At 44.3% G+C, this 27,253-nt stretch overlaps 1 protein-coding gene across 3 annotated transcripts in view; it reads right to left on the bottom strand.

Annotated features, from left to right (window-relative positions):
- Positions 1-27,253, bottom strand: part of PDZD2 (PDZ domain containing 2) — a 301,267-nt gene that overhangs the window by 58,466 nt on the left and 215,548 nt on the right. For all 3 annotated transcript variants that reach the window (XM_040421009.1, XM_040421011.1, XM_040421010.1), the window contains 8 exons: positions 26,930-27,091; positions 13,996-14,113; positions 13,272-13,420; positions 10,090-10,209; positions 8,394-8,508; positions 6,275-6,348; positions 5,190-5,409; positions 4,947-5,064 (listed from right to left, as the gene is read on the bottom strand). In XM_040421009.1, coding sequence (XP_040276943.1) covers positions 4,947-5,064; positions 5,190-5,409; positions 6,275-6,348; positions 8,394-8,508; positions 10,090-10,209; positions 13,272-13,420; positions 13,996-14,113; positions 26,930-27,091 — 1,076 coding nt within the window. The remainder of the gene's footprint in view (positions 1-4,946; positions 5,065-5,189; positions 5,410-6,274; positions 6,349-8,393; positions 8,509-10,089; positions 10,210-13,271; positions 13,421-13,995; positions 14,114-26,929; positions 27,092-27,253) is intronic.

The following is a 27,253-nucleotide window of genomic DNA, read 5'->3' as shown; positions in this document are numbered from 1 at the left end:
GGAAATGTTGGGCTCTCTTTTTCTGGTTCTGCGCTTGCGCTTATTCTTCCTTGCTTGGGTGAGGTTCAGTGCGCATGCGTCAATACTTTGAAACTTTTTCCCCTAATACCAGCTCCTGCGTCCACCCCGGGCGAGGCCCAGCGCGCATGCGTCAGCACTTTGAAACTTTTCCAATCGATCTCTCTCCTGCGCTTGCGCTAACACTTCGAATTGTTTCATCTCCTTCCGAATATCAGTGCCTGTATTGTCCTCTGCGCTTGCGCCAACACTTTGGATTTTTCATAGGGTCGTCTCAGATCACTGCTACCATCAGCGCTTGGATCCAAACCTCTACCCAATTCTATGCCCATCCATTTCCTTTTCTACATTTTTCCTTTCTCCTCTTTATTATATGTTTTATCTATTTTATTTCTACAGTACTTTTGCTTTTATTTATTGATCATGGTGATGACTATGGAGTGCCCTATACATCTAGATACTATTGTTATATCTTTTTTGTTTTTGTTGTTATTGCCATTTAATTTAGCCCTCTTTTTCCCTTTATTATTTTACAGGTGTTTCATCTTCTCCCACAGCCAGAGCCTCTACAAAAGGATTACCCACCTGCCTCCTCGGTAAGTCTTTTATATAATATAAATTATTATAGCTTTCTTTCAAGAACCCCCCCAATACTAGAGTTCCTCTTCTCTTTATGTAATCATTCTAAACATTATCTCTTGTAAGATTTGAAAATGCAATTTACGGTAATTCTATAGGAATGGGGCAAAAGCGAAGCCCTCATTTCGACCATTTGGTGCTAAAGAATGGAGACGATAAATCCATTTGGTCTCTTCTTGTTGCAACTTATTATCCGCACTTCCTTGTCTAGGGCTTGCCTGTATTTTTTGTATACCCCAGATTTTTAAACCTGTGGTTTTGCCATCATGATACCTCGGCAAATGTCTTGACAGAGGTGTCCTGATGAGACAACCCCTTCGTAGTGAACAGCCTTCATGGAGCTGCAGTTTGAGCAGCATGGCAGTTAATAGCAGATAGACTGGAACACGGCAATGTGAGGGGGGTCATTATACAGGCACATCTGGAACCATTTGCTGGATAGATCACCCGGCCCATCTAAAAAGGATTTTCTTTTTTATTAAAACCATATTTTTGGTAAGAAATTCCATTCACAAGAACTGCTGATTTCATCTGATGTCAATTTGCAATAGTCTTTCAACCAAAGTGAGAAACAATTAGCAGTTTAAAGGGACACTGACAGGCCCTATAAACTTATTTAGTTATTCCTATGCAGTCATAGATCTATTAAAGTGTATTCCAATGATATAAGAGTGCCCCCTGTCCGCATTGTAAACCATGTAAAAACAACTTTATATCGATCTGTCAATCACATTCCTTTATGCCCAAGGGGCGTTTTTTCTCATACCTTTGTGCCCAGCCGCGCCTCAACTGTCGATTCCTACCGCCGCCCAGCTCATTATTATTCACTGCGCTGGGCGGCTCTTACATTCCCCGATCCTGTCACCCGAGAGAAGAGCGCTGGATTTAATTACAAGGTTGGGAGGGTGTCGGCGCATGCGCAGATGGTCCGATTGAGGCCGATGCCCATAAGTATCTATCGGGCACGCGCGGGAACTGACAGGATCGGGGAATGTAAGAGCCGCCCAGCGCAGTGAATAATAATGAGCTGGGCGGCGCTAGGAATCGACAGTTGAGGCGCGGCTGGGCACAAAGGTAGGAGAAAAAACGCCCCTTGGGCATAAAGAAATGTGATTGACAGATGAATATAAAGTTGTTTTTACATGGTTTACAATGCGGACAGGGGCTACTCTTATATCATTGGAATACACTTTAATAGACCTATGACTGCATAGGAATAACTAAATATGTTTATATGGCCTGTCAGTGTCCCTTTAACTGAAAAGTACAAAAATCTACAACTAAAAAAGTACCCTATATGTCCAAGACTATAAAATGCTCCCCCATATGCCGGGCCCCTCACAATGAATATACTTACCTGGCTCCCCGCAAGGCCGCAGCTGCTTCTCCCTGTGCGCAGATGAAAACATCAAGTGTGCGGGGAGGAGCAGCCAACGGCAGGCGGGAACGGGAACGAGTCTCCCTAGCATCGCAGGTGACACTAGGAGGCTCCCCCCCGTCCCCGCCTGCCGTTGGCTGCCCCCCCGACACTGGATGTTTTCATACATGTACAAGGAGAAGCTGCAGCGGAGTTGCGGGGACCACGAGCGGCAAGCCAGGTAAGTATATTCATTGTGAGCGGCCTGGCATATGGGGGAGCATTTTATGGTCTTGGATAACCCCTTTAAGAGTTTTTTTTTTAAAACTTATATATTGATGACACATAATCTCAGATCCTCACAGGACCCTCCTCAGTTCTCCTCTCATCCGTTCCTCAAACAATCGACTACAAGATTTCTCACGTGCCTCTCCCCTACTCTGGAACTCACTACCCCAATAATAAATAATAATAATAATAAAATTTATTTATATAGCGCCACCATATTCAGCAGCGCTTTACAAATTCATAGGGTTCATGTACAAAACAAAAGTAACTGGCTAATATGCAACTGAAACACTAGGAGTCAGGGCCCTGCTCGCAAGAGCTTACAATCTATGAGGAATTGGGGGTGAAACATAAGGTAGTTGATTGTGATAAGTAGGATTTGAGCCATTATTGAACTGACAGGAGTGGTGCCGGCCGATCTGCTTCGGGTTTGGGACTAATAGAGGATCGAGTTTAGACCAGAGGAGTTGGTGGGGGAAAGGTTTAGTCTGGGAATAGTCAGTTTAGGAAGCTTGATAAGCCTGACTGAAAAGATGTGTTTTCTAAGCTTGTTTGAAGGTGGAGAAGTTGTGAATTGACCTAGTATTCCAGGGTAGAGAATTCCAGAGAGTAGGTGCAGCTCGAGAAAAGTCTTGAAGACGGGAGTGAGAGGTACGAATTATGGAGGTTATTAATCTTAGGTCGCTAACAGAACGGAGAGCAGGAGTGGGGTGGTAGATGGAAATGAGGGAGGAGATGTATGGAGGTGCAGCACTGTGGAGAGCAGGAGTAGGGTGGTAGATGGAGATGAGGGAGGAGATGTATGGAGGTGCAGCACTGTGGAGAGCAGGAGTAGGGTGGTAGATGGAGATGAGGGAGGAGATGTATGGAGGTGCAGCACTGTGGAGAGCAGGAGTAGGGTGGTAGATGGAGATGAGGGAGGAGATGTATGGAGGTGCAGCACTGTGGAGAGCAGGAGTAGGGTGGTAGATGGAGATGAGGGAGGAGATGTATGGAGGTGCAGCACTGTGGAGAGCAGGAGTAGGGTGGTAGATGGAGATGAGGGAGGAGATGTATGGAGGTGCAGCACTGTGGAGAGCAGGAGTAGGGTGGTAGATGGAGATGAGGGAGGAGATGTATGGAGGTGCAATACATCAGTCTCTCCCCCAACACCCAAACCTTCAAGAGTAACCTGAAAACCCACCTTTTCAGGAAAGCCTACCATCTGCAATGACCATCTTGCCACCACACAGCCACATGAGCAGCCTATACCCTCACCTACTGTGTTCTCCCCTTCCCTTATAGATTGTAAGCTCTTGCGGGCAGGGTCCTCTACCCCTCTGTACCAGTCTGTTAATAGATTCTTGTTTACTGTATTTTTTATTTCTGTGTAACCCCAGCAGGATGTACAGCGCCATGGAATTAATGGCGCTTTAAAATAAATAATAATAATGACCTATCCTTAGGATAGATGATTAATATCAGATTTGTGGTACCTACCTATGTCAATCAGTGGTTAAAAGGGGCCACAGTGATCAGCTGAGCTCTATGGGCTCTTCTTCAGGCCTCTGATGCTCCACTTATTAGTCACAGGGCCTTTCTGCAGTCCCACTCAAGTGAACTTGCTATGCCAGGCACGGCCACTACATAATGGTTGGTGCTGTGCATGGTATACAATGAAAAGCCTGTAGGGTTCTCCTCGGAAGATCAGGTGTATTCCAGTAGTCAGACCCCTAACCATATGATATTGATGACCTATAAGGCTACTTTCACATTAGCGTTTTCAATTCCGCTATTGAGATCCGTCATAGGATCTCGATAGCGGAAGAAAACGCTTCAGTTTTGTCTCCATTCATTGTCAATTCATTCTATTTGGTTGCGCTCCCATCGTGGAGCAGCGTTTTTCTGTCCGCGATGTGGTGTGGAGCAAGACGGCACACAATGTAAGTCAATGGGGACGGATCCGTTTTCTCTGACACAATAGAAAACAGATCCGTCCTCCATTGACTTTCCATGGTGTTCATGACGGATCCGTCATGGCTATAGAAGACATAATACAACCGGATCCGTTCAAGACGGATGCATGCGGTTGTATTATGGTAACGGAAGCGTTTTTACAAATCCATGACGGATCCGCCAAAAACGCTAATGTGAAAGTAGCCTTAGCCATCCATATTAAAGTCTCTTTACAGTTTTTTTTTCTTAGCACGTAGTTATTGATAACCTACCCTCAGGATAGGTCATCAATATCAGATAGGTAAGGTTTTGACAATTGGCACCCCAACGACCAGATGTTTTCGTCAGTCGCCAGAACCAAAAACAAAACAGTGGACAGAGCCGGAAGCAGAAGGCTCCTAGGGATAAATTATTGGGTTTTAATGTCTAAATGTATGCAGTAAGCTCCTGAGCTCCCCCTAGTGGTGGAGGCCAGTTTAAGTCCATCTTATCTGCCTGTTGTTCCCTATTTTCAGCCACTTCAGGATGACTTTAGTTTTCTTCAATGTGGTAGCTGACAAGAAGTCCAAACAATTCCTGTTGCCTGTAATTACAACTCACTTTTATATTAGTAGTCTTTCAAAACGTTACATCATAAGATCTGCACTTTAGGGTTAGTGGACCTTTAAAAGATCACAAACAAAAATGGAAGATTTTAAAAAGCATGTACCTCAGTCTTCCATCCATCTTGGCAACAGATCCTGGGGCTAGGCTGTGAATATAAATCCCTGGAGAGCTATTTTCAAGGGTGAGGCAGCAGACACCAATACCTAAACCAACACCGGGTTCTGCAACGAGGACACAGGATACAGTGAGATACGTGTGCAGGAGGCTACAGAAGTAAATGTTCCCATAAAACGTAAGGCAGCCCAACACGGGGGCTGACGTCGGCCAATGCCTGTTACTGGGTTACCTTTGTTAAGAGTCACTTCCATAACAATCCTGTCTTTGGGACCAGGACCTCTACGAGAGGCTGAGTCCCCATCTTCCGTGGCGACCACAGATCCCGCAACACTGATACTGGAATTTGGAGAACTGGAGCGACTCATCAGTGTTGGCGTTGGACATGGCGTTAGGCTGGGACTGCGGAGCCTGGTGCGTACCGTTAACGTTACGACACCTTTCCTGAGTTGCTTGGGGAAAAAAATAAATATTTTATAATGAATTCATAAAGCATATTAATATATCCATTCTGGATGAATTATGGGGCATCTAATTCTAGTCCTTTATTTGTACCACTGTAAAATGTGGTTATTGTCAAGGGAATTGGAAACTGCCCACTGCAGGCAAGGGGGTCCCCTATGGCCACCTATGGGCTCAGGGTTTTTGTGCCCATATGGAATTCTGGGCGCACTTTACAAATTTCTTGTTTCAATGCAACAACTGACAAGAAGTTTCGTCTCTTATTTTCAGAGTAGACTAAATTTACAGACGTCAGCAACCTCCAGCCCTTCACTTGTGAACCTGAAACTCCAAGAATGCTCCATTCACTTCTACGGGAGATCCAAGAACAGCCATGCAAGAGTGCATGTTGGGACTTGTAGTTTCCCAACAGATGGAATGCCGGGGGGGAGGGTTGCTGACCCCTGGACTAGAAAAACATTCTCATCTGATAAATCCTAGGTTTTTGTATTGCTTATTCAGTCTAGACCCTTGTATAGAAAACGTCAGAATCACGACCTGTGTTCTGTACAGCATTGTACATACACAGAAGGTGATTAAATGTCGGTATTGTTGACTTTATTTAGCCGTTATCTGCGGCCTTTAAGAAACGACTGCTCTATATCACGTACAGAAGGTGGTGTGCTATCCGTCACTATGATCACCGCCAAGTCATATCAATACGACATGTCCGCCAGAAGGCTGGAAGACGGAAAATGGTCAAGATAAACCTTATCTCTACACACAGGCCCTTGGCAATGTAGGGGCCTTGACAAAGGGTCCCCGTTCTATGCAGGATCACAGTATACAGCACATTGAGAACACACGGTGCAATACCTTAAAGGTGTGAATGGCCTCTTGGTGCGTCATCCCTTGTATAGAGTCTCCATTCACTTCCAAAATTTCATCTCCTGTTCAGCACAAAAAAAATAAATGTTAAGGTTAAATAGAGAAGTGATGTGGAGAATATATTAGGAAATTGCTAAGGTCACAACCACCAGCACATTCATATCCTTGCATTGAATGCAGGGCTTCCAAAAATGTTAGATTTCTCCGCACTTTCCTGCTATTATATTTACAGATTACACACAGTCCTGCATTAGTCCATACAGAGGATCCCCACTAGATGCCATAGAGGGGGGTCCTCTGCTCAGGATCCCCCCCCCCCCCCCATGAGCCACAGCTCTTGTTCTGACAGTCCCGGCCAGTTCATGTACTACACAGATGGCCGTCATGTAATAATACATTTGTATCACACTCAAGAAACTATCATCACCTCTTTACGGGTGCAAGATATGAAGATATGCCAACGCTGAATCCTCTTTGGAACGTCAACTGGGCCACAATGGATGTTTACAGCCCGGAGGGGTGAATAATTTTCTAAAGCGGACCACCTGGGGTACAATACCCCGTTTCAGACCCACCTCAGCCAGCGATTGGCTGACTGGTCATCTCCTGCCATTTCCTGTGTGTTGAGCCCAGACCAAGCAGTGGAGACCAGCATGGGACCGGTGTCTAAATGACGGCGGCGAAGAATCGCCAAGGGCGAGTATCGAATTTTTATTTTTTTTTAAACACCATTCTGGGCTCTTCACTAAAAATTCCTGTGACGGGATCCCTTTTTGAAGAAGGTTTACTGAATTTCATACAAAGTACAACATTTCTTTGTGTGAGCGAAAAGTCAGAGAGTCTGCAAGAACAGCGAGCGACTGGATGTCTCAGCTGAACTCCTTCCATATCTAGGTCGCATGATCAACGGCGAAGGGCTGCACAATGTGACAAAAACGTAAGCGTTTGCATTTCTGACGAGATGAGGAAGGACAGATGAACTCGAAGGCTCAAATAAAGGCAGAAATTATGTAGGTCAGAAACTACAAGGCGCAACGCAGCAAAGTAAGAGCGGACTTACTGGAGCGGATTAGCACAGAGAACTCCAGGCCTATACATACAGTCCAGCCCAAAACACCCCCTGGTTATTGCCAACCTATTGCAAATATTGGAACTGGATGTTCAAAATTAGCTTAGAGTTACTTCCTTTACAACCCTCCAGTCTTACTTCTCTTTAGGCTAGGGATACCAGGTGCACATTGTATCAGCATGGGAGAAATATCTATAGCGATGTGTGCTGGAGGTTACTTACAAAAGCCACATGCCAGTTTGATGGCATACAAAGGATGCAAATTTTGTGCAAACGGCATTTTGCACAAATTTTTTTTTTTTTACTTTTTGACTTCCCACTGCTTTTTTTATTTTATTAAATAAAATGGGTGTAGCTTAGGAGAAGGAGGCAAGGTCACTGTGGCCCGACACATTTACTATAATTTGTGCCACGGAGCTGGTATAAAGGACAACTGGTCTGCGCCTCTTAATAAACTGGTCACATCTTACTCCATAGGGAATGGTGACACCTTGTTGTCAATCCCGTCGTAAAATTCTAGGTGGAATAACCGAAGAACGGCACAAGGCAAAGTTGCTCCAGAATTGTTATTGAATGGGGAATAGTAGAACAGACAAGTGAGGGGAGGTGACAGGCCCTCTGCAAGAAGTTAAAAAATGTTTCTTAAAAAAAAAAAAAGATTATGGCCATGTTCACATCTGTGTACACTTTGGGACTTTTCAGGCCTATTGCTAGATTTGGGGAGAAGAAGGAAATAGCACAAATTTAACATAGATTTCATTTCTTCACGATAAGACTGCTCCAAACTTATTAAAAGGCACGTATCTTTTACCCTGGAGTACTTCCAGTAAGTCTCCACACTGGACTGGTCTCTTTAAGGAGATCCAGTACCCTGCCTAAGCGGCTTCCAAAAACAATTTGGTGCAAATCCTGCCAACTGTCTCCTTTGCCTAGACTGGTGAAAAACGGCCCGTCTTAATGAACAAGGGCCAGTGAGTGTGAGAATAGAGGCACCGATGACACAAAAGTTCACACTACGGTCCATTCCATTCGCATTACCTTCTTTAAGCCTCCCGTCGGCAGCTGCGGCTCCATTCGAGAAGATGGTTTTCACAAAGATCCCCATGCGACCCCTGGCTGAATCCTGACCACCGACAATACTGAATCCAAGACCCTGGTCATAAGCAAAGAACAATTAGTACATTTTACAAGTTATAGGTCAGGGATGGCCAACCTGAGGCTCCCCAGCTGTTGCAAAACTACAACTCCCAGCATGCCCAAGCTACCTACAGCTATCAGCCTACAGCAGGGCATGGTGGGAGTTGTAGTTTTACAACAGCTGGAGAGCCTCAGGTTGGCCATCCCTGACCTGCGTTATACTCATTTTGGGCTACAAATCATTTTCTCAGTTGGTCTTTATTTAAAAAAAATCTGCCATTTTTGAGGTACAGGGGTTGAAAATCAGTCTCTTTGCAGAGTATCAGTCCCGTCATCTGATGGCTCATGTGAAGGCTCATCTCTGATCTCCTGAGCTCATAAACACTCATTACAGCTAAATGGTTATCAAACTCATAAGAATATGACAGACTAATTTTTAACCCCTGTAGGTCAAAAAAGGCTGAACATTTTTAAATAATTTTAGCCCAAAATGAGTCAAATTCAATCAATCATAAAAAAATATTGCACCAAAGGTGTCCATAGCCTTTGAAGTGTACCTCTAGTGAAAAATGCAATGTGCTCTTAGATCCTTAGATACAGAACTTTTTTGGGGTCCTTTCCTTTCATACATCAGCTGCTTGTGCTACAGACTTCTTCCTAATTCACTAATAAGTTCTCATCGTTGCCACTTTACCGAGACAGTGGAGCTGCAATCCAGACACTGGTTCCTGTCTCTAAGGGCTCTTTCACACGAACGTATGCTGCCCGTTGCCGTATTGCGGACTGCATTTGAGGATCCGCAATACACGGGCACCGTTCCTTGTTTAATTCCGAGCCCTAAAAGTCAAATAGCTGGTGCTGCTGCTCAATGACACACTCCACTAACTTACCATGTGCCAAAAAGAAAAAAGAAAAAAAGTAATTTAGCCATTCAAACCTCTGCTCATTCTGGTTTAAGGAGTCCAGTGGGGGAGTCCTAATGCAAACATAGCTACTAATCAGTGAGTAGGACCGCCCACTGGACTCCTAAGCCCAAATTAAGCAGAGAAATCTACAAGATGAGGTAAAATATGGAGGATCGGAGACATTTGGGAAGGGGGGACCAGACTATTGACTGTACAGGACCCAAATATTTTCAATGGAGGCTTTGAGTCAGATATCCTGATGCACATCTGCAGTAAAATCTCCAAATGCTTTAAATTACCAACACGATTTTTCCTAAACACTCCCAGATGCCATTACTCCTGACCTCTCTCTGGTCGGTGACAATGGTACATTTCAAAGCTTTCACTATGCGGGGTCAAGTAGCGCCATAAATAACATTGGTGTCAATTTTAAGAACACTTTTTGGAAAGTTTGTCTGAGTGTCGCAGTCATTAAGAGGGTCAGGAATTAGGAGATTTATCTTAAAGGCACGGTAGCGGAAGGCCTTTTGCACATAAATCATGGGATGTGTAAGACTGGGAGAAAGATAAATAGCAGACGGCTGCTCCAGACACTGCAGGGTTGGAGTCCTGTTCGGAGGGATGTCGAGGTACCTTTAGAAACATATGCTGTTATACTGTATAGACAAATCTATCCCCACAGTAGGGATTACCTTCCCCTGTCCTTTCATTAGGACGATATTAGAGATGATCGATGGCTGAGCGAGCCTCCAGGGAGACTCCACCTGCACCGTGCTTAAAGATCTCGCCGTCTTTTTCACAATAGCATATTCCTGGAGAAAAAAAGATTAAAAAAAATAGATAGAAATTTGTGAAAATTGAATAAAATCCATAACTTTAGTTATTGCTGAATAAAATGATACCAGTCTTGCGGAAATCTCTTGCGGAAATTCTCGAGAAATAAGACTTTAATTCTTTATAAAAATGAGGACTTCAGTGCACCAAGGGGCGTGGCCAGATGAGGTGCACTGATGGTCTAGGCCCCGCCCATGGGTGCACTGAAGCCCTAATTTTTCATACAGAATAAAAGTATTTTTTTTCTCGAGAATGCTGCAACCGATTTTTGCAAAAGAGGTATCATTTTAATCAGCAGGATCGACCCTATCAGCCAGTCTGTCTGGTTTAAAGGGGTTGATCCTGCCACGTCATACATGGACAGACCAGGGCTTTGGCTCAGAGGGCGCTTACTCTATATTCCCACTGCTATACCAGGAAAAGCAGCAAAAATGGCTAAAAGGATACACAAATAACAATTTCTACACTAAGGTGCTAATTAGAGATGAGCGAATTTCATATTTAGAAATCCGTTCACGCTTCGTTTACTGGTAAAAGGTGAATTGCGTTACGGATTCCGTTACCACGGACCATAAGGCAATTCTATGACGGAATGAATAATGGAATGCCTTTAGAGGCATTCCGTCATAATAGAAGTCTATGGGCTGCAAAACTGATCTGTCCCGTTTCCGTTATGCAGGGGATGTGGATCCGTTATGCAGCCCATAGACTTCTATTATGACGGAATGAAAAACGCAATGCCTCTAAAGGCATTCCGTCATAGAATTGCATTATGGTCCGTGGTAACAGAATCCATAACGCAATTCACCTTTTACCAGTAAACGAAGCGTGAACGCATTTCAGAACCAGAAATTCGCTCATTTTTAGTGCTAATAATTACAGGTACAAGGACACACTTCCAGAACCAACCAGGACAAAAGTATAAAAATATTACAATTAAAAAAAGGAGTCATTTCAGGATTTTTCTAATATACTTTATTTAGGGAAATTATATATTTATAGTGGAAAACTTGGGCAGACATGTCCCTCAGCAGCGCTCTCTCAAATGAGGGTGGCTAAGGGACATCTGTCTTGCTTATATAGTACAGTGCACTATAAGTTATAAATGAATTGCTAGCAGACTGCAGTAAGGGTACAGAGGGGTGGTAACCAGTTGGGGGGGGGCGTGTCCCTGCACAGACTCACTCTATCCAATCAGTGCTGCCATTTTCAGACTGTGCAGACTGGTTACCTCCCCTCTGTACCCTTACTGCAGACTGCTAGCAATTCATTTATAACTTATAGTGCATATAATAAAGGAACGGCACAACATACAGACATAAGAATAGATGTTCCAGAATTGTTATTACATGGGGAATGCATGAAGCCATTAAAACAGACATGTCAGGAGCGGTGACAGGTCCTCTTTAAAGTCTAATATAAAACAGAACAGCCAATGTATAGGTTCAATTAATACATCGCCATCTTTTTGTGGTGCTGCACACACGCCAAACGTAGTATGAACATAGCCTGACAATGGTGACAGTTTAGGCTGGTTATTACCATGCCCTGCATCAGTTGCTAGAAGTGTGTCTAAATTCCTGAATAAAATACAGAACTTACACAGACATGGTCAGGATGGTTTAAAAGGCAAATGCAAAAAATTTAATAATAGAAAATTAGTAAAAAACAAATGAATAAAAATACACATTTTCCAACAGAGGAGCTTGTTGTGGACAGGAACTGTGTGTCTGTACTAATTATCAGTGATGAGCGACAGGGGCAATATTCGAATTTGCGATATTTCACGAATATTTGGGCGAATATTCGTCATATATATTCGCAAATTCGAGATCTTGTCATTATTTTCTTGATTGCGAAAATCGGAAAATTTGCGATATGAAAATTTGCGATCAACACTACTCCTATAGGCAACTTTCCTATTGGTTGCTAAGTGCTGATTTCCGCGAAAAAATTCTCGAAGTGGCGATATTCGCAATTAAAATTCGCGATTCGAACATTCGCGCTCAACACTACTAATTAATACCTTCGGGAGCGGCGTCTTTTTATTGGAGCGGCAGGGTGTAATGTGGGACTGTTGCCTTGCTGCAGTCATTAGGAGAGCAGGAACGGGGAGCCTCGGACCCCCATTCTAATGATTGTGCCCACCCATCAGACATTTACCCTAACTCCTCTGCCCGTGACTTTGGATAATCATCTAAAGACTTTCTCATTCTCACTGCTCTTACAGTAAAGAATCCCTTTCCCCTTACTTTTGTAGGATGCCCTGTTGACCAACGGAAATATTGTTGGTACATTTGATACATTTATACAGTTTTAATTCCCACTTAAAGGGGGTTGTCTCATCTGAGACATTGGTGTAATATTGCTAGGATATGCCACCAATGTCAGAAAGGTCTGGGACCCACAACTATCGCCAGAATGGGATCCCAGATGCGAGCAGAGAGCACTGATTTCTATGGAAGTGCCAGCTCGGCAATCTCCTGCATCCCCTCAAAAGTGAATGGAGCGGTGGTCTTGGTTGCGCGGCGTGCTCTCCAATCACATCTATGGGACGTCTTCAAATAGCCGAGCTCAGCTATTTTCAGAGCTCCCATAGAAATGAATGGAGAGCACTCCACACCTGTGCAGTGTGCTCTCTCCTGTTATTTAGACAGGTGCAGGTCCCAGAGGTGGCGAGATTCTAGCAATATGCCACCAATGTCTCAGATGATCACAATTCTCGAAGAGAAGATCCCACAATGAAGGTTCATATCCCTGGTGTCTGGGTCAGTGTTGTATGCTAATACATCTCTTTTATAAAGAAGGTCTTGACAAACAGTAAAATATAACCAAAATCTCTTGTGATCATCGGGAGAGTAAGAACTTGATGGTATAGGGCAGCGATGGCCAACCTGAGGCTCTCCAGCTGTTGCAAAACTACAACTCCCAGCATGCCCAGAGTGGGAGTTGTAGTTTTACAACAGCTGGAGAGCCGCAGGTTGACCATCCCTGGTATAGGGGAAAGTACCTGGTCGTCACACATTACAGGGCATCTCACCTGACGGGATCCTGTAGTGTCCAGCTGCTGGGGCAAGGAATGTTTCCGACCTCCACGTAGAATTTTCTCTCCTTTATCAATGTAAGAGTCTTCATTCCCCACGGCCAGCTCATCGTCTTCTCCCACCGATTCCAGCCGGCTGCCGCTCCCTGCAATGTACACATCTAGTATAAAAACAATGCATTAGCCCCAAATGTTCTGCCCGTTTCCTTTCCAGTCTTCTAGCTTTTGATTCCTCTCCAGCTCTTCTATGCTCATTCAATGCGATGGCCAAAACCGCACCATTAAGCTGTGGCCTCGTGTGTGATTTGTACACTAAGCGTAATTATAGTATAGGCATCTTTTTTTTTTTTTTTCCTTTCTTTTAATGCAACCTAAGATTTGGTTTGCTTTTACAGCTGCTGCTTGGCATTGAGTGTGTCTGCTTAGCTTCCTGTTAACCAGTGTATGTAAGTTTTGCATACACATTTATTACTTATGCACAGGATCGGTGACAGATATATGTCAGACCTCCAAGTCCCTTGCATGCGTGGCCATTCTCTTCAATGGGACCATAAAAGTGAATGGAACTGTGATCACCCATAACTGTTCCAATAACCTGGGGTGCCACGTTCTCAGGATTGCTAAGAAGTAAACATCATGATCTGGTTTAATTGGTTTAGAAAGATAAAGACTAAACATCCTGATTCATACCTTTAATACTACATATATACTATACATATACCTTGTGATCTACTGCGGTACTTGAGAAGGCTATTCCCCAAAGTGGGACTTTTGCAGAGGCCCTTGGTATCATCATCCACTGATGCTTCTTGTGCTTGGAAATTCTCAGTCTCCGTTACCTTAAAATGAAAAGACAGAAGACATTCATTGTGAGATTCTGATCAAAATCCGATAAACATGTAAGAATAACAAATAATAAACTGAGCAGAAATATCAGTAGATTCATTAAAAGGATTGTCAAAATATAAAGCGTGTTCACTGCATACTGAAAAGTTACACACCATTCTTGTCTAATTTGCCTAATATTTTTCCTTGCAGTTTTCAGGATCTCTGCTTGCTGCCGACAAATGGAAACATCCATTCTTTACATTCAAACCTAGTGCTGCTTGCAGAGCTGAAGGGTTCGCTACAAGTATCGATCCATTTCTAGGCCCTGGATTCAAGAATGTTACAATGGATCACTGTATCTAAGGACCAGTTCACATCACGGATAAGCACCTCGGGGGTCATTTATTAAGACCGGTGTTTTAGATGCTGGTCTCAATAACCTCTTGCGCCCGAAGTGGATCCGCCGAAGTTATGACTTAAAGGGGCTATCCGAGACTAAAAAATGTCCCCCATATGCCCGGGCCGCTCACACTGAATCTACTTACCTCGCTCCGCACTCCCTGCGCCGCTTCTGGTCGCCACACCGCAGATTCTCCCCGTGCTCGGGTGAAAACATCCGGTGTCGGGGGGGAAGCATCCAATGGCAGGTGGTGACGGGGATGAGCCTCCCTAGCATCACCCGCGATGCTAGGGAGCCCTCATCCCCGTCTGCCATGTTTTCATCTGCGCGCGGGGAGAGCAGCAGCGGCTCAGGGAGAGAGGTAAGTAGATTCAGTGTGAGGCCCAGGGCCTAAGGGGGACATTTTTAGTCTCGAATAAACCTTTTAAATTTGGTGCCTAAATATGGCGCTGACTTAAATTTAGACCATTTTCTACACCGAAAACCGATGTAGAAAATTATAAATGAGACGGGCCCGCCGGCCCCTCCGCTTCCCCAATCACACCGCGCCCCCTTTTTAAGACCTGGTGTGAGCGAGGAAAAGTCACAGATCGTGGCGCAAATGACCTTTGTGCTGCAATCTGCGACAGATATACGCCATATCATTTAGTATATCATTTAGTAGATTACCACCCTTGTGCACACCTGAAGTCTATCCAAGTGCTCCGTTCGCCTCAGAAAAGCCAAAAAAGGGTTTGTAGGCTTTTCTATGCAAATAAAAACATGTTTGGCGCAGTGTATGTCGGCTACAATGGGGGCCTAAGGGTGACTTGTCCCACATGCCTATATAATGGGACCCTGCAGCCTTCTGTATATTAGGATCAGTGCTGGTCTGACCTCTGAGACACCACTTGGCTTTTTCCCTGCACAGCTCCTTCAAGTGAATGTGCTGTGATTAAGGGGGGTTCTCTGGTTTACACCAATAATCATTTAATGGTAGCTGTAATTCTGTCATCTATTTATTTTACCTTTATTGCTCCTATCTCCCGTTCTGGGCTGCGGTCACATGACCGTGTCCATGTGGCTCTTATTTCCTGTGATGTTATGTCCAGGGGCGGGGCAGTGATAGGGGAGTGTCTATGTAACTAGCTGGGTGGGAGGAGCTCTGAGCTAGCTGGGTGTTAGGGGCGGAGTTGTAGCAGAGAAAGGAGAAGTGCATCATGGGTTCGGTTGGACACAGCAACAGGAAGTGCTACCTACAGGATGGACACACACCAGGGGGATTGGTTCACATGGTGAAAACGGGTCAGGAGAGTCCAAATGGCATGGGGAAGATGTGCATGAGGTAAGCACCTAAATACCATAATGATCCTGAAAACCCCTTTAAGTTCACTGCACAGTGGGTGGCCGTTCGCAGGGAAACAAATGTGCAGGTACCACAGTGTCCGGCTTGTACTGTTGCAGTAGGAAATCCTTCTAAGAGTATAATCTCCCCCCGTGTCTCGAGCATAATGCCTGCTCATACTAGAAGATATGGAAAGTTTTATTCATCTTCCAGTTTTTGTAGAGGATTTACTTTTTTAGCCATTTCACGATCTCAGCAATAAAGCATATGGCCATACCTTCAAGTCACAGAATTATTACTGAAATAACTAACGTTTTCCACAAGAAGAAAAAAAGGCAGAAAAATTCTCACCAACTTGCCTGCCTGTGAATGAGATTAAGAGATTCTAACTGAATTTATCTACAGATTTTTTTTGTATTAAAGGGGTTGTCTGGGGTAAGGCTGGGTTCACATCACGTTTTTTGCTGTTTAACGTATACAAAAAACGTAACGGATACGATACAATGGCAGTCGTCGCTATAGAGTTCCATTGTAAAAAAATAAAATAGTATACATTAATGTATACGTTTTTTACCAGACTCTGCAGGATAGAAACGTGTGGTGTGCTACGCTTTTGTATCCCTTCCCCCCCCCCCCAATGTATACGTTAAACGGATGGCAAAAACGTATGTGAACCCAACCCTAACAAGGACCAGGTTTCTGGATTTCAACATGTTTGTTAATTCTCTTCTCGGGGGGAGACAATTTGCTGTCAGAGGTGTCTGGCAGGAGCTTTCTCTCCTCTCCCCATTCAGAGCACATGCATGCTCGACCAAGTAGAGTCGATAGCCGAATGTGCAAAGCTGAGCATGCATGTATATAGGCGGCCGGGAGGAACAGCTGCCAGCTTAACGAGAAAACCAGATCACGTATGTATGTGAGAGAGTCGGGACAAACAGCTACTGGCTGAACGAGCAAAGCAGAGGATGCATGTACAGTATATAAAAGGGTGAAAGTAGAACATGCATGTAAGAGGGTCCGGAAGAAAAGCGGATGGCTCAACAAGCAAAGCAGAGCATGCATGTCTATAATGGGGTCAGGAAGAACAGTTGACGGCTGAAGGAGCAGACCTCTATCTAAATGGTATGGCCGATTTAACCTTTAAAAATGGTTAAGAAATCCACTAAAATCAACATGATTCCCCATTGTTACTGCAGCCGGCCGCCTGTACTTTGTCCATCAGACGTTGGCGTCCTTCACTGGAATGAATCGTCTGTTCTCCAGTGTTATGAAACGCACTGATGAAGATGATAAATGGCCGCTCCTGATAGGATTCACGTCACATTGTTTCCCTAAATACTGCACAGTCCAGCACTGGTCTGTGAATTATCAGCCTCTTCTCTTCCGAGTGACCCTGTAGGTCTTGTTGGCTGCACAGGATCTTCCAGCTTCTTTCCTGTTTTATTCTGAGCTTGTCCTGCAAATCTGCCAAGAAGCGCATTGTCCCCGGTGGCTGAGGGGCTGTATCCTGGGGCGTCTCTTCCAGCTCATCAGTGAAAATTCTTTTTGGTCACTGACCGAGAGCAGCCGGATAAATGCCTCAGTGGCTTTTTTTTTTTTGCGATTTCTGCATTCTTATAATCTATGTGTTTCACGCGCCTTCTGTTGTTTTTTCAGAAATGTTATTCAGTCTCTTCTTAGTTTTGTGTTTTGCTGGAAAAATGGGTGACGACCAATATAACCACCATGATGGATTGTCACACTGCTCTCCTAAAGATTGGGCTTCGTTTTTCCAACCTCACAACAAGGAAAAATGGTTTATAGGTTTTAAGAAACCCAAATTTGTAAATACATGTTAAATCTTGGAGTTTTTATTTTATTTTTTGCACCATTTATTCCGGGGACAAGAGACATAACTTGAAGCCGGGCCACAAAGCAAAATGCATAAGCGGGCACACCACCTACCATGTGCCATTGATAATGCAGGTGTGGTAAATTAACCTTGGGGCCCCTTAAGCACCAGGGCCCAATTGCGACTGCTACCTCTGCCGCCCCTATGGCTACACCCCACCACAACGTCCACATGGAATATGACCCCGGCAGCCATTCACTGGTAGAGTTGATGTGTCCTCCAAGGTGACATCACCGCTGCAGCCACTAAAAGTTCATTATCATTATAAAAAGGTAAAAAATAAAAAAAAATAAAAAACCTTTTGTGGTGGTCATGCTTACCATATTCTCAGCTTTCCAAGAACGAGGTGCAACAGAAAAACATCGGAATATAAATTTTAAAAACCTGACAGAATTTGACAGCTCAGTGGGGTGCGACATCTATTGTCTGCCACTTACAATGGTGTTCTAACACCTCTGCCGAGGAAATTTGATCAGCCATGTAACTTGCAATCGACATCTTACTTCCATGTGATCCTTGACCTCATGTTGAACGAGATTATGCTGACTGAAGCATAAGTCACCAGTATCTAATGCCAGAGATTTCTTGTACAAGTCATTCTAACTGAGAAAGACATTCGGAGAACTAGCGAAAGGTCTTAAAGAGAAAATACAGGTCCAGTTACTCTGATTTACTACTAATGATATTGTCAACTCAGCCACCTTTAAACTCTCCATTCACTGTAACGTAAAGAGGTGCGTTTATGGCCACTTCTCCACCCATTTTGGAAAAAGAACCCTCCCGTTTTAGGGAACGGTGGGGTCCTAGCATTTGGATTTATTTATTCTATGTACTTATATAGCGCTACTATATTCCTCAGCACTTTACAGACATTAGCATCCAACTGTCCCCAATGGGGTTCACAATGTAAGTTCCCTATCAGTATGTCTTTGGAGTGTGGGAGGAAAGTGGAAAACCCGGAGAAAACCCATGCAAACCCGGGGAGAACATACAAACTCCATGCAGATGTTGTCCTTGGTCAGATTCGAAACCAGGACCCCAGCGCTGCAAGGCACCAGTGCTAACCACTGAGCCAACCGTGCTTTCACTCTGATGAGACTTTTTTGGGCAAAAATATGTCCTCAGAAATGGAAAACCCTTTCAAACGTTTTGCCAGCCACGTTGACAAGACAAAATAAATGTTGAAAACTACTTTTATGTATCCAACAAAACTATACAAAATGCACTTCACACTTTGAATAAGATACAATGTATCTGATAGATTTAACTACCTCCCCCTAGGGGTGGGCGATATAAACTATATACGATATTATCGCCATAAATTCGGGCAACGATATAGATTTTGTCTATATCGTCATATTGCGATAGATGACCACGGAGCGGTGGTGAATTGAAAAAAGTTCTCACTCACCACTCCGTGGCCTCCCGACTCTGCACCGCGCTGCACTGGCAATGGCCTTGCGTGCACACATCGTCAGCGCGCTGGCTGACGCTGTGTGTGACGTCAAGTCCATCCCGGCGCATCCTGGGAAGAAGACGTGGTCAGTCTCCTGTGGGCTCCATCAGACAGCCGCGCACCCTGCAGGAAAGGTAAGTATATTAGCAGGCGCCCAAATCTACCGGGGGGCTGGCTGTGGGACATGATGATGGTGGCAATGGCATGGGGCTGATGGCGCTGGCTGGGGGACATGGATGATATGGCAATGGCTTGGGGCTGATGGCACTGGCTTGAGGACATGGATGATATGGCAATGGCTTGGGGCTGATGGCGCTGGCTTGGGGACATGGATGGTGGCAAATGGCTTGGGGCTGATGGCGCTGGCTTGGGGACATGGATGATGGCAAATGGCTTGGGGCTGATGGCGCTGGCTGGTGGACATGGATGATGATGGCCATGTAATTTGTATACATACAGAAGAAAATAATATATCGCGATATATCGTTATATCGCACATGCTTCAAATTATATCGCGATATAGATTTTACTCCATATCGCCCAGCCCTACTCTTCCCCCCCAGTGGGTGTCTGTTCAGATCATTATATTCATATAAACGTCTAGACAGACACACTGAGGGCAATAGGAGACAAATGAAATTTTGAAAGAACTCTACGTTTGCAAGGAAGCCAGGAAAGATGCACTCATTGGCCCGCAGTAAGTCTGGCACCGGCTGTCCCTTGCTTTTCTTTTTATTATGTTATAGTATTTTCCATTGGAAATTTTTGCAGAATAATTTTTTTTTTCCGCCAGGTGCTAATTCACTAGCGGCCGTTGTGACACTTCAAAAGCTAAGCAAAGCTGCCCAATTCATGGGAAAGCTGATGAAACATCTGCTGCAGCTGAGCGCTTTCCCATATCGGAGCGTGCGGCGCATTTTGGCAGCTCAAGAATATACTCTTATTAAAAGCCCAGACGCTGTTGCTTGCCTTTACCCGCCCACATGATCTCTCTTTAATAAGGCAGAACATTAGCAGTTCTGGTTGACGAGGTTGTGACAGACTTCAGGGCTGCGCTAATTGGCCGTGATCTTACGTAGACATACAAATCACCGGTGTCAGGAGGATTAGAGGGCCCCCTGTGGAGGAACATTTAATTAGAGGACTGAAGTTATAGGATCTACTACTGAATGGGAAGAATATTTGCCGTAAATTTCAGGTTAAATTAGAAATTATGATCAGCCTGGAAATTCCACGGCCGCAGCATGAATGCATACATTGAGATGAATTCTGCAGATGTTGGATCAGTAAATCCCTTCCCTGGCAACAATCTGGAAAATGCAGCCCTCAGTTCATTGTAAACGGAGCAACTAACCCAAATTATGTGAAGGAAGTTGATAAATTCAGCATATTTTTTTTTTTTTACAGAAACCTTAAAAATTCTGTTTGTATAAAGGCTTTATAACCATAAGGAGGTTTAAAATAAAGTGTATACTTCGTATAATGAAAGGCTGTACCATTGTCTATCATCGTATGAAGATTCCTCGTGCTTACTTGTAATCAATAGGAGTCTTCACTGGTTGCTTCCAGTGGTCACCAGTCCTGGTCACATTATGGACACAGAGCTGATAAAAGTAATGGTGTGTCCACACAGGTTGGATTTGCTGGAACTGGTACTATTACTACCACGTATCCATAGGACGAGTGGAACCCTGCTATTAACCAGAGAACAGGGGGTCCCCGGAGTCCCTGGTGTGAATGGAGTATGCGCATGTCAGTCGAACACGCCATTCACTTCTATGGGGCTGATGTAGTCAGCGCTTTACCAGTCCCATAGAAGTGAATAGAGCAGTGGACTGACATGCACACTACTCTATTCTCATTCTCAGGATCCTTGGGGGTCTCAGCCTTCCCCTCACATGCAATTCAAGGTTTATCAGCTATCCTGTAGATAAGTGATCATTTTTGTAGGCTTTAACCCAGCACTAGGGATGAACAGATTGGCTGTAAATCATCTGGTACCAAACCTTTGGGACCATATAGTGGAGTTCTTTAAAGAGATTCTCCGCTTTGGACAAGCCCTACTTGTTAGAAGGGTTTCTTGACAATAGGCAGATGACAAAGTGTCCTCCTGCTGGGACACGCAGCGATCAGCTCTAATATGGGGGGAAATCTGTCGGTAAGTGTTCAATTCCCCAGCAGCGCCACCACAGGAGAAAGCAAGAATTACACCATGCCCATTCACATCAATGGGTTGTCTGTGTAATGCAGGACAGGACAGGTCCTCCACAGTGAGGGGGAGACACCATAAAGCACTCTACACTATGGCCAACAAAACTTTCCAAACAGAGAAGAAATTACAGAGAACATACAGACTCCGTGTAGATGTTGTCCTAGCCTGGATATAAACATGGATAAATAACCTGCTGAGCACGTGTATCAGTTCAGACAATCTTTTTGGGACACTGAAGTCTTCCAATTCTATTCTACAAGAATGAGGGTTTCCATTTGGACTAAGAAAAAAAAAGCACCCACACAATACGAACAATAAATTAATTGTGGCATCTGGACACGCACATATTTCTAACCATCTGGACGGCAAAGAAAATGCAAAATCGGCGTGCCGTGCTTACTTCTCTTTTCGCACTTCCGTTTACTCTGTGGTGTATATATTGTATGTTCCAGTTGCCTAGCAACAACTTCTCTTACGTTACTTCTTGATCATACCAGAAAATGAAGATACATTTACTCTGCTATACAACAGACTGCCTCTGCATGCTGCACAGACTTGTATTAGGAGTAGGGGTGCACCGAAATTCCGGCGGCCGAAAATGGGCCTAATCCATTTCGGCCGATATTGGTACATATCGGCAGAAAATATGGGGTTTGGGATTTGTGGGATTTGTCACCCGCGCCGGGCGGGCGGTTTACTTTAAGTCACTGCATCTTTATTTTACCTTACAATCGTGACGCTCCAGTAACAACTCTGCAGGCAGAGCGGAGGGCGGCGTAACGTCACTTACTCACGTGACGCGCCTGCTCCGCCTCCTTCATTCATAAAGTGGGCGGAGCAGGTGCGTCACGTGAGTAAGTGACGTTACGCCGCCCTCCGCTCTGCCTGCAGAGTTGTTACTGGAGCGTCACGATTGTAAGGTAAAATAAAGATGCAGTGAGTGATTAGTCTGCTGTGAGCAGCAGGGCCGGGGCTGTTATGGGTAGGGGGATCGGTCTATGGCACTGCTATGGGGAGGGGGGATCTGTGCACTGTTATGGGGAAAGGGATCTGTGCACTGTTATGGGGAAAGGGATCTGTGCACTGTTATGGGGAAAGGGATCTGTGCACTGTTATGCCCATAACAGTGCACATATCCCTCCCTCCATAACAGCGCCACCCACAGATGAATTTCATTCATGAAAAAGAATTATTAATAAAATCATTAAAAAAAAAGTATTTTAAAAGTATTTGGGCAAAAAGGCCGTTTCGGTTTTCGGTCAAGGGCATCCTGAATTTTTGGTTTCGGACCAGAATTTTCATTTCGGTGCACCCCTAATTAGGAGGTTACAATCCTGCATTGAAATAATGCAGAATACTGAAAACCAGGAGGAAAACTGCAAAAAAAAAAAAAAACAACACAAAGAGAATGATTGTTAGGCGCTATCTGTGCGCTGACACCCAGGCTAGGGCGGACTGTGTGCGCTATACCATGTGCTATCCCAACCATATTCAAAACTGAATTCAGCCTTGTACTGTACATACAGTATATGGTATATATGATGACCCAGTGGTCTATAACACCTATGGCAACAGGAAATAAAGGAAATGAGCATACTGATCTTCTATCCCACAGAAAATGTAGGTTAAAGTACCTGCCCCATGAGGCTGATGAATAAGTCATGATATAAATTATACATGCAAATAAAGTCTGCCAAATCTTCCCCATAAATAATGCCGCCAGTTCTGCTTAATTCATTCATTTAGAAGCCCTCAAAAATAAAAATCCATCACGCAATATGTTTTAGAGAAGGCTGTAATGTACTATTTATAATCGATGCAATGCTGAGTCTTCCAGCAAATCTTCTATATAATAGCTGTGTGGGTAATAACAGTTAAGGCGATATCACACCTACAAATGGATGGGCAAAAAGAAAAAAAGACACTAAACCTTCAGTTTCTAAACCTGGCAGAGACCTCAGGTTTCACTTCTTGGTCACTTACATCTTCCTTTGGAGATGGTATGAGTAAGCAGGACTTAAAGGGGCTGTCCAATGACAGAAAACAAAAAACTTTTCACTGGTTTCCAAATATGAATTAATTAAATTTGATAATATTCTGTAATTGTAAAATATTTATGATGTCCCAATTTCAGTGCTGGTCCAGTGGTCCCAGACGTGGAGCTTTCGCTGTCGGTGACACGCCCGAAGGGGGCGACCTGTCTGGCGCTGTGCATTAGCCCCCTTCACGGCTGATACAGAGACAGAGGAGACGGCTCAATTCAGCAACTACTGTATGCCAACCCCCTTCTCTGTCATGGAGAGAAGGAACATCCCTCGGCGCAAGGAACCAACCAGAGGCAGATGATGAATCTTCAAGAGTATTTATTGCAATCACACAACGCGTTTCGGGGAAAGGGTCCCCTTCATCAGGTGAAGAATAACCCCCTTCTCTGTATCAGCCATGATGGAGAAAAGGACTAATGCACTGAGCCAGACCGGCCGTCCCCTTCAGGCATGTCACTGACACAGAAAGAAGGAGGAAGCTCTCTACAAGTGGTGGAAACACTCTTCCGAGACCACTGGACCAGCAATGAATTGGAGACATCCCAAAAAAATATAAAAAATATCACAATTAAAGAACATTAGCAAATTTTATTAATTAGCAAATATATAGTAAAATGTTAATGAGGGGTAATCGCTGGAAAAAGCGAAGGTGAGGAGCTTCTTTTCAGTAGTGCAGCACCCTTTCTCTGAAATAAGAAGCTGCAAGCTGTGAGCTCAGTGGGTGTTCCCCGTGCAGTAGGCTCTCCCCATTCTCTCAGTAGTCTGTGTACCTCCGTCTCCTCTCCTGTTCCTATGTTCCACAGGTGGGATGCAGCTCCTCAAACCTGCTGTGTTTCAATAAAATGAACCTGCTCTGACCACCAAGGCCTTCACAGTGCTGAAGAGGAGGACAATAAGCAGCAGAGGCAGGATACATGGCTGCAGGATCAGACTACACAGGGTTTGTTTGTAGTCTGTAACCGTCATAGAAGCCGCAGACACAGAACAGTTGCCTTTTTCCACAAAGTTGCTTCCCATTTCATTTTAGATGCATTGGAATAAATAAAAAATGGTAGCAAATGTGTATAAGGATTATATTTTATTAATCATTTGATTTGACACAGAAAAGAAACGAAACAGATCGTGGTTATATTTTTTTGCATAGTAAAGTATCCTTTAAACACTGAGGAAATTTTCTGTGGCCTGCAACCATGAGACGAAATGAGCACCTCGCCTCGTCAGTTTACAGCGAGCCTATGGCTTCTGTCCCCACCATTCAGCCGCAGCCTGAAGCCTATTTGGCGCAGGAGGTTGCAACGTCATCACCGCGACTTCCTGCGTCGGGTCTCAGGCGGCACACTGGCATGGTCATGAACTCCTGTGTCTCTCTGTACCGGCAGGCGGCAACTAAGGTCCCAGGCCGGAAGAGGCCTGCATCGCTGACAGCGAGCAGGAGTCAAGTGAGTGTTTTTTGTGGGTACTAATACAGGCTGGAGTACTACAGGAAGGGGCATTATAATACATGGAGTGGTCGTGGGAGCATTAATACAGACATGCCACCCATCTTCATGCATTAATTATATAAGCTTTTCATGTATACTAATTATTTATTGGCTTTACATTTCAGGGGAATGTGTTCCTTTTCTTGTAGTGCAACTCATTTTTATATTCTTATTTTATATTATGAATTTGTTTTAATTAATCTAATAAAGTAAACATTTTGATTAGTATTTGAGATGTCTGCACTCTGTAGGGGGGCACTATTACTATTGAGGGTAGTCTGGGGGGACTATCTGCATGGCAGTTATATCGTTTTTGTGGGCGTTGGGGAGCACAGCAGCACAACATTTAAGAGGCGGCAGGATGACAATGGCGGGGCACCAGGAGGGGAGGATGATGAAAAAGTAAGTCCACTAAGATGTTTGTGTGCCCAACTCAAGGCGCTGCTAAAAGAAGGTGTCAAGGCGGTCTGGTCCAAATGGAGAAGATAAGGAAAGAGAATGTCTACATCATATTCTATTAACAATCATTTGTATTGTATTGTATTTGAAATGAACGCAGCCTGTCAACTGGACATGTTTTCTGTGTGGCATAGATATCTGGCCGAGTATGAGACCCCTGACGTTCTAATCTGGGTAAGGGTTAGTCACCATAGGTTACAACCTGCAATATATAGGATTAGACATAATTCCCTGATTACAGCCAGCCGGCTTTTCACGTCATCCGCAGTCTAAACATTCCCAGTGAAGCAGAATGTAAGGAATTTTTATAACCCGCACCAAATGAAAGAGAACAATTTCAGGTGAATTTACCATCTTATCTCATTACAAAAACATTAAAGAAATGCTACTAATCTCCATCGCTCTGCCCATGCGTTCATTTAATGCCTATTCTAGAATGGTCTACAAATGATACCGTCCTACAACACATAATGCAAAGGTAGAAAAAGGCAAAGAAAAAAATATATATATAATATCTCAACCAGATAGGAAACTCCAGGCATCCTGGAATACACATATGGAAAAATTTAAGAAATCTATCAAAAATGAGTTTTCCTAAATTGCAAAATTGTAGAATAATATACAGTATAATGAAAAGAAGCAAAAATCTTCATTTTATAATTTTACTTTTTTCTTTTTTTAACAGCGCCTATGTAGACCGATCTGTTTCCATCGTTATTGGCTGCCTACAACCCTGACGTAGTTTGATCCTGCAGTCATATCGCCATCCACCTGTTCTCTACTTTTACCGACCTACGAAGAAGGAGAGGAGTGATGGAAGGAGGATGAGTGCAGGACTGGACTACACTGCAACTGGTCTGTAAATATTGAGATCCAGGCTAGGTCATCAATATCGGATTAGTAGGTCTAACTCCCGGAACCCCCCGTCGATCAGCGGACTGAAGGGGTTGCAGCACTCAAAATAGTTTTCCAAGCACAGCGCCATACACTGTGCAGTGGCTGTGCTTGGTATTGCAGCTCAATTGAATGGAACTGAGCTGTACAAAGGTCACATGATCGACAGCCATGACATCAGAGGCTGCAGCGCTCAGCTGATAACCGCGGCCCCTTCGACAAGTTGATCGGCGGGGATGCCAGGAGTGAGACTCCCAATCAACAGATATGTATGATGCAAGAACAGCGCTGCAGGCACCAGATACATACAAATATTGATGATTTATTTTTATTTTTTTACACAGAATCCAACCTATAGTGTCTTGAAGGGTACGTTGCGACACGTGATGCCAAGATAACCAGCACAACCCTGTCTACACTACCAGAAACTGAGCCAAAATTCCTTGAATTGCACCCAGAATATCACACGATTGTAAGGACCTTTAACCCCCAGTAATGGCTGCGGATTTCGGTGCTGTCACACGATGCAATCCTAAGCTGACAGGTTTAATTACCATAATGGAGGCGCAGAAGTGGCCCCTGGATAATGACCTGGTGTATCATTTCCTCCTCGGCACAGGAAAGTCTGAAGGATTTACGGAACAATGGCTCGCAGTGATACTTACAGCTGCCGGCTCTGCCGCGGACACCCCGCATCCTTTCTCACCGTCCTCGTCTGGGCGCACGTTCTCCTTATTATCCGTGTGGCCGTCCTCGGCGGTGCATGCACTCACTAGGTCCGGCAGACTGGTGGAGGGGTACTTGCAGAAGTCGACGTCTGTGCCGTCCTTAAAACACAATAAGAGAAGAGTCAGGTGGAGGAGACCTCAGTCTCTGGAATATGCGGCGGTCCTTAGAACGGGACTTTGAGAAATCCTTTATTTCGTACTCGGAGACCCTCCAAGTCCTACGTTGAGCGATTTGAGCCCTATGGATATGCTTGATGTAAA

This window comes from Bufo bufo, chromosome 2 (genome assembly GCF_905171765.1).
Source record: "Bufo bufo chromosome 2, aBufBuf1.1, whole genome shotgun sequence".
NCBI classification, from domain to species: domain Eukaryota; kingdom Metazoa; phylum Chordata; class Amphibia; order Anura; family Bufonidae; genus Bufo; species Bufo bufo.
This window is presented reverse-complemented; position numbering and strand designations above follow the sequence as displayed.